This window comes from Mustelus asterias, chromosome 20, assembly GCF_964213995.1.
Source record: "Mustelus asterias chromosome 20, sMusAst1.hap1.1, whole genome shotgun sequence".
Classification (NCBI taxonomy): Eukaryota; Metazoa; Chordata; class Chondrichthyes; order Carcharhiniformes; family Triakidae; genus Mustelus; species Mustelus asterias.
This window is the reverse complement of record NC_135820.1, coordinates 45,415,874-45,430,099: the sequence shown is the minus strand read 5'-3', so window position 1 is coordinate 45,430,099 and position 14,226 is coordinate 45,415,874. Positions and strand designations below refer to the sequence as shown.

The following is a 14,226-nucleotide window of genomic DNA, read 5'->3' as shown; positions in this document are numbered from 1 at the left end:
TGTGAAATACAATGCCAAAAGGAGTTTTTTCTGAACATATTCGAACAGATGGGACAACCTCAAGGTATCCAGGATAATTGGCCTTGAGTAAAGACATTGCAGAGCAGGACAAGCTGGTGTGACAAGAGGGAGGATGAAGGCAAGTGAAGATGGGGAGGAGCAGATGTAAGAGGAAATTTTTAAACATCTGTTTTTTGGGAGATATATTTTACTGTAGCCTTTGTGCTTAGATTGGCTATTTAACTTTTAAGACATACTGAAAAGTTATTTGTAATTATGAATAAAGCATTATCAAACTAATATGCAGTTTTTATGCAGGGGCTAATACTTTAAAAAAATCGAGGCAAAGTGTGTGTAACATAAGTGGATTACAATCAGCATTTACAAGGTGGGCTCGGTAAAATATTCCTACACATTCAGTTAAAGTATAGTCACCGTGATTAAAATCAAAAGGATTGTACAGTTTCAAAACTAATCGTCCACTAACCGAAGTGAAACCTCGTACAACAAGTTCATGGAGATCCTTCGATTCTGTATTATAACTAAGCTAAACTGCCAACTTCTACAAAACCACGCAGCAACCAAGCTCCATTGAAAATACCGTCAAAAAAAAAGGGAGGGGGTGGGGGGTGGACAGTTTGGACCCTCCTGAAAGTAACGTGGGCATGGAGCCGACCCACTCCAGCCCAGCCTGCCTGGCAGCTGTATTGTGCTGTGCTTGGCCCACAGAAAGGTAAGGTGGGACTTTTGTCCCTCACTGGGAAGGGAATTCTGCCCTCCCACAAACATAAACATGATAAACGTAGAATGTTCATCGTCAGCACAGGCAGCTATGCAAGCTGCTGACGATACCAATTTTGAATCTAAAAGGCCTATTCCACAGAAAAAGCTGCAAGAAGTACTTTTCTCACATACACAATGAGCCTTGCCCTCTTCAAACTTTCTCAAAATACTGATCAGTTTCAATACGGTAATTGCATTGTGAAGCAATATTATTTACTGAACTGAATGTGAAGGCACCATGTTTATCGGTTAGCGATGTAATATTTGTTTTATTACAAGTTTAAAGTTTATTTATTAGTCTCACAAGTTGGCTTACATTAACACAGCAGTGAAGTGACTGTAAAAATCCCTTCGTCGCTACACTCTGGCGCCTGTTCGGGTACACTGAGGGAGAATTTAGTATGATCAATGCACCTAACCAGCACGTCTTTCGGACTGTGGGAGGAAACCGGAGCACCCGGAGGAAACCCACGCCGACATGGGGAGAACGTGCAGACTCCGCACAGACAGTGACCCAAGCCGGGAATTGAACCTGGGTCCCGTACCGCCTACAAAATGGATCAAGCTATAAAATTCTATTTCCCTGCAAATACAGGTCATGTAAAAGACTAGTGGGGTGATTCTCCCAGCCTGCTATGCTGCTCTAGCAGTGAGGTTGTCCGGGAGACTCAAGCAGAGGCCATTTAGTGGCCTCCCTGCTGAGCGCCATTGCCTCTGTGCATCTTCTGCCACTGGATTTCCAACGCCAGAAATCGATGTGGAGCTGAATAAATTATGGTAATGAGGATTACCATATAATTAACAGGCCAGGGACTGAAGTTTCTGGGCCCACCAGCCTCTCTGCCCCCAACAGGAGTGTTTCACTCCAGCAGGGTTTACAACAGCTCCCTACGAACAGGGAACTAGCAGCCCCACTTTGTTGGAGTGAAAGGAGGCCATGGAGCTCCCTCCAGGAGTTTGAGGATAAGGGGTGTTGCCCCCTGGGCATTGCCAGTTTGGCAGTGCCAGCCTGGCCCCCGGCACTGCCCAAAGGGCAAAGTGGCAATGCCCAGGTGGCAGCTTGGCACTGCCCACCAGGCACCCAGCAGTGCCAAGGGGGCAGGTCCTGAGGGGGTGGGGAGATCAGTGGGAGCCGAGGGTCCCGCTGCCATTCTGCACTCGGTGGTGATAGAGGGAGGGAGGCCAGCGATCTGGTGGTGGGGGTGGGGGGAGGCGGTGTGGGGTAGGCCTGCAGGGGGGTTTTGGGACTGCAAAGGGAATGGGGATCAGGACTGGGATGGGAGGCCAGGGCTGCTGCTGGGGGTGGGTGATCAGGAGATCGGGACTGCTGAGAGCGGGGGGGAGGAATTCAGGCAGCCCGGAGGGTGGGGCCAGTCGCATGGGCATCAATGTGATGTCGTGGGGTTAGCCAGTGATCGAACTGGCCAACGATCGGGAGGCTGGCAGTGCGGGGCTACTGCACTTGCGCCAATTTCAGTACTGATAGGTCGGCGCATGCGCAGTGGCCTGCTCAGCGCTATGCTGCCGGCCTCTCCAGCAGGAATAGGCTCCACCCACTGATTTTCAACTGGATTCACGCCAGTGCTCTCTGCAGTGTACAGAGTGTGGGAAATTCATTTTGAAAATCCCGCTGAAAAAACCAGCGGGATTTATTCCAGCTTTTACGCAAATTCAACATTTAGAAATTTTTAAGAGAATCCCACCCTACATTTGGAATCAAGTTAACTGCAATGAAAATTGGTGAAATTTGTGGCTGATAGCGACCTTGGTGGTTTGGTTGATTTAAAGGAGACTGCTGGGGAAGTACAAAATAAGGTGAATAAAAAATGAAAGTTTGCAGAAGAACCACAGGTGAAATTTAGTGCAAACTAATATAAAGTACTTCAAATCTATTGGATTGAAAAGCGACTATCTTATACTTATGACCCCTCGTTCTGGTCTTCCCATAAGTGGAGATGTCTATCTACCGTACCAAATTCTTTCATAATCTGATCAATATCTATCAGGTCGCCCTTCAACATTTTCTCTTCCAGAGGGAAGAGTTACAGCCTGGTTAACATTCCCTAATAGGTTTACTCTTTACATTCTGATAGAATCCTTCCTGAACCTTTCTTGCACCTTTCTCATTATGCCCATGTCATTGAGAGGAGTGCAATGGTGACCTCCCTTCTGCACAGACACAGAGGCCTGGGAGATGACAGCCAGTCACCAGTGAAGCCCTGAAAAGGAGCCAATGGCATAGAAATTTAGGGCAGCTATGACCTTCAGGGCAACAGGCAATGGATAGCCTCTGAAGCCATGTGGCACCAACTCCTACAGAACCTTCCAAAGGTGAGCGGCTGGGGCCCTAAACATCTGGAGTCTCCTCCTGCACTGGTTCGCGAGCAACCGCACCCCCATGACCCCGAAACCAACCTGGCCTATATCACCACCTCCGAACCTGCACTCAACACCCCCCAGACTTGCCATTTCTCACGTGCAGGGAACAATATCAATGCAATTTTTCAGACTGAAAACCAAAGGTATGTGAAATTTGTTGATTTTGAATGAATTTTCACTTGGGGGAAGTTCAACTGCGATTCATTCTTCATTTTTTTTGTTGGCAAATCTTGGCCAGCGTAATGAAGTGTTCCTCCAAGTTATCCAGGTAGGAGAATCCAGCATCGCTTTCAACAACAGAGATGCAATCAAGAGAAATCATTTCGTCTTCTTCACCTTCATACTGATAAACATGGGGTTGATAGTGGCCTTGTGTATCTTCCCTGGTATTGTAAGCTATCAGTCTCTGAGAGATAAAGCAAGCAAAAATAATTGAATGAAGGTAGGACATGTTAATCATTAAACTTGCGCAATTTATTTGACAATGCTGAATGAGTACACTTAATGAAAAGCTCTGTTCATGGGTGAGATTCTCCGGCCTCCCAGCCGTGTGTTTCCCGCCGGCGGGAGGTGGCGCATTGTTTGCTGGCCCCGGGATTCTCTACTCTTGCCGCTGTCAATGGGAATTCCCATTGGCGTCACCCCACACCAGTGGGAAAAAAGTGGGAGTGGAAGAGGATTATATTATAGTCAAATTTTTAATGTTTAATAAACATATTTTTCTTTGTGAGCTAATTGGCAGTCCTGTGACTCTGTTCCTTCATGTTCTCTAAACAAAAGTCAAAGTTAGGGTCTCCTGAGCCAGGGTTCCAGTCTGGAACCTTCCTGTCCAGCAGTAGCACCAATTCGGATCATAACACCACATGGACATTGAGGGAGTGGAAACCTTTGGGGTTTATGAAGGGGGCATGTCGATGCCATGCGGAATGGGAAGCCAAGTAAGTGCAGTCAAATCCTCCCTGCAGTTGATGGGAAACCAGCTATCTGAGAGAACATCTTGGCTCTGGTGTCCTGGCTCTGTAGGTCTCAGTCAAAATTAATGTAGTTATTCACCCTTGAGAGGAGTGCACTGGCGACCTCCCTAATGCACAGGTACAGAGGCCTGGGAGATGCCAACCAGTCACCAGTGAAGCCCTGAAAGGAGGCAATGGCATAGAAATTTAGGGCAGCTGTGACCTTCAGGGCAACAGGCAATGGGTAGCCTCTGAGGCCATGTGGCAGCAACTCCTACAGAACCTGCCAATGGTGAGTGGCTATGGCCCTAAACATCTGGAGTCTCCTCCTGCACTGGTTTGTGAGCAACGCCCCCCCCCCCCACCCCCCCTCCCACAACCCCGTGAGCAACCAGTCCTGGATCAGCCTCTCCAGACATGCACTCAACACCCCCTGGACCTCTGAGCAGGTTTGTGTGCAAACTCCCTGGATCGGCCAGCAACCCTTCCAGACCCACGCTCAACCCACCAGGACCCGCACTCAACCCCTCCATACCCATGGGGACCTGTGAGCAACCCCCCAAACCACAAGCACCCGCGGCACCTATGGCTCTCTTCTCTGGATATAGCTTGGGATATTCTCCTGAGAGAAGAGAAGGTGAAGAGGAGATTTGATAGACCAGTTCAAAATCATGCGGGAACTGGACAGAGTAAATAGAGAGAAACTGTTGTCATTGGTGGAAGGTCCGAGAACTAGAGGACACTGAGTCAAGGTAACTGACAAAAGAAGCAATGGCTAGATTTCATGCAACAAGTGGCTAAGAATGGAATGCACCACCTGAAAGTGTGTGTGTGTGTGTGTGTGTGTGTGTGTGTGTGTGTGTTGGTGGGGGGGCGGGGGGGGGGGGGTGCTATTTAATCATGGCTTTCAAAGGGAATTGGAGAAAAATATTGCAAGACTGGGAGAAAAGGCCAGGGGACTGGGACCAGCTCAGCTGCTCTAGCAAATAGCCAGCATGCAATTGATAGACCAAATGGCCTCCTTTGGTGCTGTGACTCCTCTATAATTCAATGATTATAAATGATTTATAAAAACTTTGAAGATGCACTCTTTAGTCTCCTTGCATCCAAAATATCCAGTTTAATCTTTGAAGCCTCCCTTGCAGCCGATGAAGGAACTCTGAGCAGAGACACCCAATGACGATTTGTTCATGTGGTGGACTAAGAGTGTCCAATTTAATGGGCAGGACTTGCTTCCAGCAAGAAGTTTGTGAAACTAGCATGAAAGACCATTGGAACTTAAATCAACATCCTTGGCGTTACCATTGACCAAAAACTCAACTGGACACACCACATAAACATAGTGGCTACAAGAGCAGGCCAAAGGCTAGGCATACTGCGGCGAGTAACTCACCTCCTGAATCCCCAAGGACTGTCCAACATCTTCAAGGCACAAGTCAGGAGTGTGATGGATTACTCCCCACTTGCCTGGATAGGTGCATCTTCAACAACACTCAAGCAGCTTGACACCATCCAGGACAAAGCAGCCTGTTTGATTGGCACCACATCCACAAACATCCATTCCCACCATCATCGATGCTCAGTAGCAGCAGTGCGTGCTATCTACAAGATGCATTGCTGCAATTCACCTTAGACAGCATCTTGCAAACACACAACTACTTCCATCTAGAAGGACAAGGGCAGCAGGTACATGGGAACACCACCACCTGCAGGTTCCCCTCCAAGCAACTCACCGTCCTGACTTGGAAATGTATTGTCGTTCCTTCACAGTCACAGGGTCAAAATCCTGGAATTCTATCCCTAACGGCATTGTGGGACAACCCACAGTACATGGACTGCAGTTTTTCAAGAAGGCAGCTCAGTACCACCTTCTGAAGGGCAACTGGGGATGGGCAATAAATGCTGGCCAGCCAGCAACACCCATGTCCCACGAATGAATTTTTAAAAAGCTACGCTGAATTTAAATTGCTCTTAAAATGCTGCAATCTTTCACGCCAATTAAGCCAATTTCAGATTAACTACATTGAGAAAGTCAATGCAACAGAGAAATTGTACCAGGCCACTGGGCTTACACTTCATATGATGGCTTCAAACTTTAATCTTAACAATAATAAGATAAAGATGGATTTAAAGAGGGGAGGTGTTCCTGTTTGATACTTTACTTGGAACCCTGTTACTCTCATGCCTGATTGTTATACACTAGTTTTTATATATTAAGTTTCTTGGATGGTTTCATCATAACTTTCCATTGACAAGGTCGTCTCAGAAACTGGCGTGAATTTTGATGCAAGTATGATTCAGGAAATCCCAAAGTCATATGAACTTTAACATTGTTACCATTTCTTACAAAGTGCCAGCAGTCCTTCTCTTACCTGATATGAAAGGTCTCTGGTTATTTCCACACCAATCTTGAAGTTAAGCTGAAAGATAGATTTCAAAATCATTTTAAAAAAATACGGTATATCAAGGATTTTCCCTGAACGCATGCTAAATTCCAGATTAGATTAACCATCTCCTCCCCCAGAGCATCCTGTCCAAGAACCTGAACACCATGGAATTCCTTGGCTCCGTCAGCCAAGATACTTGAACTGTTAACTTTTGACAGACCAGCCTTAAAATATGATTACATGGAACCCAGACTTTAAGTGCCAATCAGCTTCTTAAGCCTTCAAAAAGGCAGACAGGAATGATAAATTTGCCAATGGCACACAATAGGTAGGAAAGTAAATTGTTAAGATAAGGTAGAGAGTTTGCAAAGGGACATAGACAGGTTAAGTGCATGGACAAAAATTTGGCAGGTGGGGTACAACATGGATAAATGTGAACTCTTTCACTTTAGCAAGAAAAATAGAAAAGCAGTAGACTATTTAAATGGAGAAAAATTGCAGAACTCACGAGGTACAGAGGGATCTGGGTGTCCTGGCTCATGAATAATTTAAAGTTAGTCTGCAGGTACAGTAAGTGATTAGGAAGGCAAATGGAATGTTGGTGTTTATTACAAGTGGAATGGAATTTCGAAATAGGGAAGTTTTACTGCCTCTGTACGGAGCCTTGGTGAGACCATATCTGGAATATTGTGCGCAGTTCTGGTGCCCTAATTTAAAACAAGATATATCATTGCTTTGGAAGCATTTCAGAAAAGGTTCACTGGACTCATTCCTGGAAAGAAGGGCTTATCTTATGAAGAAAGGTTCAACAGGATAAACCTGGTGGAATTCAGAAAAATGAGAGGTGATCCTATTGAAACATATAAGATCCTGAGGGGACTTGATAGGGTCGATACACAGAGGATATTTCCTCTTGTGGGGAAGACTAAAATGAGGGGACATAAGTTTAAAAATAAGAGGTCTCCCTTTTAAGACAGATAGGAGGATAATTTTTCTCTCCCAAAGTGTCGTTAGTGCATGCAATTCTCTTCCCTAGAACATAATGGAAGCTGGGCCATTTAACTTATTCAAGGCAGAATTAGATTTTTGTCGGACAAGTAAGTTGAGAGTTATGGGGCCAACCAGGAAAATGGAGCTGAGACTACATCCTGATCAGCCATGATTTTATTGAGTTGTGGAGCTGGGTCTAAGTGCCAATGACCTATCCCTATGTTCCTATGAATCGTAAGTACAACACACATCATTTAGATGTACGCACGTAAAATGAATGTTAGATATGTTGGGAAGGATTCTCCTGCTTCCCAGCAGCATGACTGCTGCTGGTGGATGGTGGCCCGTTGTTTGCTGGCAGTGGGATTCTCTGGTCACGTCGCTGTCAATGGGAATTACTACTGGGAATTCCCAATGGGAATTTCCATTGACAACACCCCATGCCAGCGGGACCGTAAATTCCACCGAGGTGACAGGCCAAAGAATTCCTGCCTTTATATATTCAAATGAAAGACCTAATGCTTATTTAATTTTCTTAAACTATTCCAACTGCTGTCCACATATAAACCAACAAACCGAATTTTAGAAATTATTACAGTACGGTAAGAAAATTTTCGAATTCTTCATTTGATTTCTATTAATTATATACACTAGACAGAAAATAAGTCATTATATTTACATCTTTGCAAGTTTCAGATTGCTGTTGAAAACTGTGTACTGATCTATCTGTTTCAGAGCCAGGTTTGTTTCCCCGGGAAAGTGAAGTTGTGGACCTTCTACGATACATCGGCAAGAAAAGTGAATGATATAAAGTGGAGAAATGACATACACCTAATCATACAATACCCTAAGATGAGTGCCTATTCTTTGGGTCAGAGTTTGAATATGTTTGTCCTGGAAATGAACAAAACCAGTGCGAAAGGTGGAGGAATTTGAAGCACTAGTTACATTGAGTCCAATTTGAGATGACGCAATATTCTAGACTGAAAATCAGCTCCACTTGGTCAAATCTGCCCAATTAATCACCACGTCAGGTTTCTGCCTATCATACCCCTTTGCAAACCTTAGAAGACGATCCTAAAATTAAATTAAACTATCTTTAGGTGCAAGGATACCGAAGTCTCTTTTTCAAGGTTTGCAGGTATTAATAATAGTTAATTGACTAAGAAACTGATTCCTGGAAATCAATGAAACTGATAAATCATGCTGTATAGTTTTCTTGAAAGTAATTTTCAGTTATTTGAAAGTGGGTTAGTCACAGATGTTGGACTTGGCAGTCATATTAAAAACGCCTTTTTTGGAAAAAAATCCATTTCAGATTTACTAATAAAACTGCACTAGGTCATCATTCATACATATAAGGATATAGTCTTAATGCAAGAGAAACATCAATTGTTTTCTGTAGTACGTTGGCTCATGGAAGATTTTACAGTTGGTAAAATTTAAAAATGTTTGAGCAGAAAGTACCGAGGAGCAGAATTTGCACTTGGATTGTTGACAGGTATCGACAGTTTGACTTCGGCCTATTGCTAATCCCTGCCCATTTTCCAGAGAAAAACAGGCTGGGAAAGAACTGGCTTCATGGGGATTTTTTACAATTATTCCTCCATGGTGTGCAGGTGGCACTGGCTAGCATTTATTGGCCATCGCCAATTGTCTTCAAAAAGGTCAAAAGTCACTTTCTTGAATCGCTGTAGTCCACGTGCTGTAGGAACACCCAGAGTGTTGGGAGGGAGGGAGTTCCAGGACTTTGATCCAGCAACAGTGAATGGTAAAATTGTTTCAATTTAGTCAGGATGATGTGAGGCATGGAGGGGAACTTGCAGCTGGTGGCATTCCTATGGCCATTTCCTTCAAGATGGCAGAGATCAAGGGATTGGAAGATGCTGTCAAGGGAGCCTTGGTGATTTGCTGCAGTGCATCATCTAGATGGTGCACAGAGCTGCCACGGGGCATGGGTGGTGTAGGGAGTGAATGTTGATGGTGGTGGATGGGGGTCAATCAAGTAAGTTGCTTTGTCCTAGATGGTTTCAAGCTTCTTGAGTGAATCTGGAGTTGCACACAGCCAGAATGGGGAGTGAATTGCATCACAATCTTCATTTGTGCCTTGTAGATCGTGGACAGACTTTACAGAGTTCGGAAATGAGTTATTCACTGCAGAATTCCCAGCATCTGAGCTGCTCTTGTAGTCATGGTATTTATTTGGCTTACCCAGCTCAGTTTCTGGTCAATGGTAACCCACCCAGGATGTTGATAGTGGGGGATTCAGCCATGGTAATGCTGTTGAATGTCAAGGGAAGATGGCTGAATTGTCTCTCATTGGAGATGGTCATTGCTTGGCGTTCGTGCAGCATGAATATCACTTGCACTTGTCAGCCCAAGCCTGAATGATGTCCGGGTCTTGCTGCATATGGACACTGGCTGCTTCAATATCTGAGCTGTGAATGGTGCTGAACATTGTGCAATCATCAGTGAACATCCCCACTTCTAATGGAGGGAAGGTCATTGATGAAGCAGATGAGAATGGTTGGGCTTAAGACAAGGATTGCAGGCATCCCTGTGATGCATGGTGCCATTGACTGCATGCACTTTGCTTTGCAGGCATCACACATCAGTTCACGATGTGCTGCATCCAAAAGCCATTGAATTTCCCCAGTGTCTAGCTGGTGTGGGATATATATAGCAGGAAATGTTGGTGAATGTGGCATTCTGCTGTGCCATCTGCATTTGAGTCACCATGATAAACCAGAAGGTGGCTATTGGGTGACACAGACTGTCCATTGACCAACACACACACGTGGGCAGCATGCACAGAATGAAATGATAGCCACGCTGCTGCACAAACATGAAGCAGTAATCCACTGGGATGCTGAAGCAATGTTTCTGTTGCCAGGGTTACTCCAGAAAAGCACTGCAGTGTTCAGCAGAGTGAGCATCATGACTCATGGTGCTCTGAAATAGGCTGCAGCACCTTGTCATCACAAGGGGACAGCAACTGCCACCAGGTTTACACTGACCAGTTGAGGAGGAAGAGGCAACCACCGGAGGCCCTTTCTGGACTGTATGTCCATGAACGACTGTGAACACAACCCCAATTACCCAATAACCCACGCCTTACCCTCACACTCTTACTGACCATCACACTGTCCCTTAGCCACAATGCTAAAATACAAGCCAACACAAAATAAACATTACAAACTAAATTTTAAAAATCAATCCATGCCAAACTGCATACAAAAGCCAACTAATCACTACTGTGTAGTCCTTTAGTGCCCGTCTTCTATGTGTCTGTTGTCACCACAATGGAGAAAAAAACCTGTAATTATACACAGAAATACAAGACTTTAAAAAGACCTGAATTGTATATTTTAAATAATGGACATAGACACTTGAAAGTGCCTGAGAATGTACAACTAGCCACTCACAGGAATGGCTGCTGGAGGTTTCTCAAGGAACACCTCCCTGTGTTTCCAGGCAAGGTACATGTAAAACCATCCAAAAACGGATTACCATCTTCAGTAAGGGCAAAGAGACATACTGGCCCTCTCATCTCCTAGATCCTGGGTATAATGGCCGAGATAGTGTCTGTGTGTGTGCGTGTGTGGAGAATACGATAACCGAGACATGGTCCTTGTCAAGAAAGCTAGCATTCGGGGGAATATCAAAACCTATCTCCCCTTCTGGAAAAGTCAATAAGCTAGCAGAAGGATCAGAGCTGGAAAAAAATTGAAATCTCTACCAAACTACACAACACCTGAACCAAAGAATCAGCTGTTCATCAGCAGAAGCCAACTATACTGAAAACAATCATAACAGCTACAATGCATCATTATCCACTCCTCACAATTCAAAGACTGTTGCATATAACTTTTTAAATATTTACTTACTATTGGACTCAATCTCTAACCTGCATTGCTCATATCAAGCAATCGTTCAATGTAAGAGCTGTGGCCAAACGGGCCACCTAAGATGGTGGCTTGCAAGAGCATGCTGGGATAATTGGATAAGCACCGAAACAGACAGGCTGCAGCCTCAAAAGAAATTGGACAGAGAGAAACAGGCTGCAGCTGCAGGGGCTGGAATGCACAGGATATAGGCCACAGATGCCCTCTATGCCTGGGCATCTGAGTTCATCACCTTCCACCTGGACCACACCCACAAGGATACTCAGGCTTAAGGATTCTTTGTCATCGCTGGGAGCGTGCATGACTCCTACATCCTGGGACAATCACAGATACCTGACATGTTCGGGGGTCGCAAGAATCCTCCAGTGATAACCACCAAGGTGGCCACTGACAACACCAAACATACCTGTCCATCTGTTTCACTGGGAAGGAGTTCTTGTTCCATGAGATTGAAGATATCAGCAATGACTTTCCATGAAAGCATCCTGGCACCCAGGTGCTCCTAAATTGAGAAAGCTAATGCTCGGTCTGTGGATCCAGCATTGAAGTCTCAGATGCTTCAAGCTGGATCGCAGTGTCCATTCCCTCTGTCCTATGGGATATGTGGCTGAGGAGGAGGCAGTTTCTGCTGCTGGTGCTGCAGATTCTGAGGCCAAAGTGAGAATGGCAAATGCTAATCCCAAGCTATGCAGAAGGTCGAGGGTAGGAAAATGCAGCCGAAGGTGACTGAAGCCCAAAACTGGTGAATTGAGTCATGTGAAATTCACCCCTGTAATGCTGTTCTCGGTATAAGTGCTGTGAGCAGCAATCCCTCACCTACACATGGCTGAAGCAACTCAATTTCATTTCTTGAAGAGTTCACAGCCTGACAGTTGTACTGAACAAACACACCCTGCTGTGTTCTTCCCTGTTTGATCCAGGCTAGTGGAAGGGAACCCTTAGAAACATTAACATACAGAGGGATCTAGGCATGCAGGTCCACAGTTCCCTAAAAATGGCAACACAAGTGGCCAAGGTGATTAAGGAGGCTTACAGCATCATCAGCCGGGACATTGAGTACTGGAGTTGGGAACTCATGTTGCAGCTATATAAAACCTTGGTTAGGCCCCATTTGGAGTATTGTGAGCGGTTCTGGTCGCCACACTACGAGAAGGATGTGGAAGCTTTGGAGAGAGTGCAAAGAAGGTTCATCAGGATATTGCCTGGTCTGGAGAACAATAGTTACGAGGGGAGGTTAAATAAACTAGGATTGTTTTCACTGGAAGGATAGAAGCTGAGGGGAGACCTGATAGAGGTCTACAAAATCATAACAGGCACAGATAGGGTTGAAAGTCAGAGACTTTTTCCCAGGGTGGAGGTGTCAATTACAAGGGGGCACAGGTACCAGGTGAGAGGGGGATAGTTTAAGGGAGACGTGAGGGGGAGGTTTCTCATGTAGATAGTGGTGGATGCCTGGATTGTGCTGCCAGAGGAGGTGGTGGAAGCAGGCACATTTGCAACATTTAAGACGGATCTGCACGGGTACATGAATCAGGAGGGAATAGAGGGACACGGACCGAGTAAGGGCAGCAGGAATTTTGAGTTTAGTTAGGGCATCATGATCAGCATGGGCTTGGAGGGCCGTACTTCTCTTTGTTCTTGAAGTTACAAGCAGCTCGAGAAATCTGTGCACTGGATGTTGAGTGCGGTATTCTTGATTAACTCCTCAGCTAATGGGAAGCTTAAATATTTCAATTAAACAATTGAAGCTCCACTGGGGCTTCCCATTGACCTGCAATCACTCCCGGGTTAAACTGGGAATTGCGTGGGAACATCTCAGTTGCTGATCTGATGCCTTATTTCAGGTTTTAACCCACCTGCCTACAGCTAACTCACTCCTGGCATTCCACTCCTTTGCAATTAAAATTCTGCCCGTTGTCAACACAGATTGCTTTTGAATCGACTGTTACAAGTGCCGGCTGTGTCCTTCTGTTCTGCTATTCCAGAAGGTGAAATAGCCTGTAATGCTGCACAATATCTCATCTGCATAGAATGAAAAAGTGAGCAAACATCTGGCTTCTAAATCTTTCCTTTTGTAGTGAGAACATGGCCAATACAAAATCTCTCTTCACAATCTAATTCTTACACACACTCATTCAGGATTCTGTTCTGATATCCCACCATTCTCTGGATACGGCAGGGCTGGGGGTCGGAGGGCCAAGCGTGGCAGGGCTGGGGGTCGGAGGGCCAAGCGCGGCAGGGTTGGAGATCGGAGGGCCAAGCGCGGCAGGGCTGGAGGCCAGTGAGCCAGGCACAGCGGGGCTGGAGGCCAGCAAGCCAGGGACAGCAGGGCTGGAGGCCGATAAGCCAGGTATGGCAAGGCCGGGGATGGTAAAGCCGAATCAGGCCCAGGGAGTTGGAAGGTTTGTTATTTTGGTGGAACTGGGAAAGAGAAGGTGACTGAGTGGTTGTGTTGCAAAATATTAATTGAGTGAGTGACTGAATGGGTGTGAGAGTGAATTTAACATAGGGAATCCACCTAACCTAATCCTCCCAATCCTTGGAGTGTGGCAATAAACCGGAGCACCCAGACAAAACCCATGCAGACAGCAGAACAACATGCAAACTCCACATCGCCACCCAAGGCTGGAATCCAACCCAGTTCCCTGGAGTTGTGAAGCAGCAGTGCTAACCACTGTGCCACACTGCTGCCCTAATTAAAAGAAAACAGAATTGGGTCGAAAATCAACCTCAGTTGAATGACATTCCTGTGTTTGGAAATATGACATCATTTCCTGGCAGAATTTAAACAGAGATGCCATTATTAATCATGGCCACATTGTTATGTTC

General features: G+C 45.5%; 1 protein-coding gene across 1 annotated transcript in view; it reads right to left on the bottom strand.

Annotated features, from left to right (window-relative positions):
* Window positions 1-2,980: 2,980 nt before the first annotated feature.
* Window positions 2,981-14,226, bottom strand: part of LOC144508246 (cadherin-like protein 26) — a 105,311-nt gene continuing 94,065 nt past the window's right edge. Inside the window, exons 14-15 of the mRNA XM_078236062.1 lie at window positions 6,488-6,535; window positions 2,981-3,568 (exon numbers count right to left, since the gene is read on the bottom strand). Of these exons, the coding sequence (XP_078092188.1) occupies window positions 3,371-3,568; window positions 6,488-6,535 (246 nt within the window). The 3' untranslated portion in view covers window positions 2,981-3,370. The remainder of the gene's footprint in view (window positions 3,569-6,487; window positions 6,536-14,226) is intronic.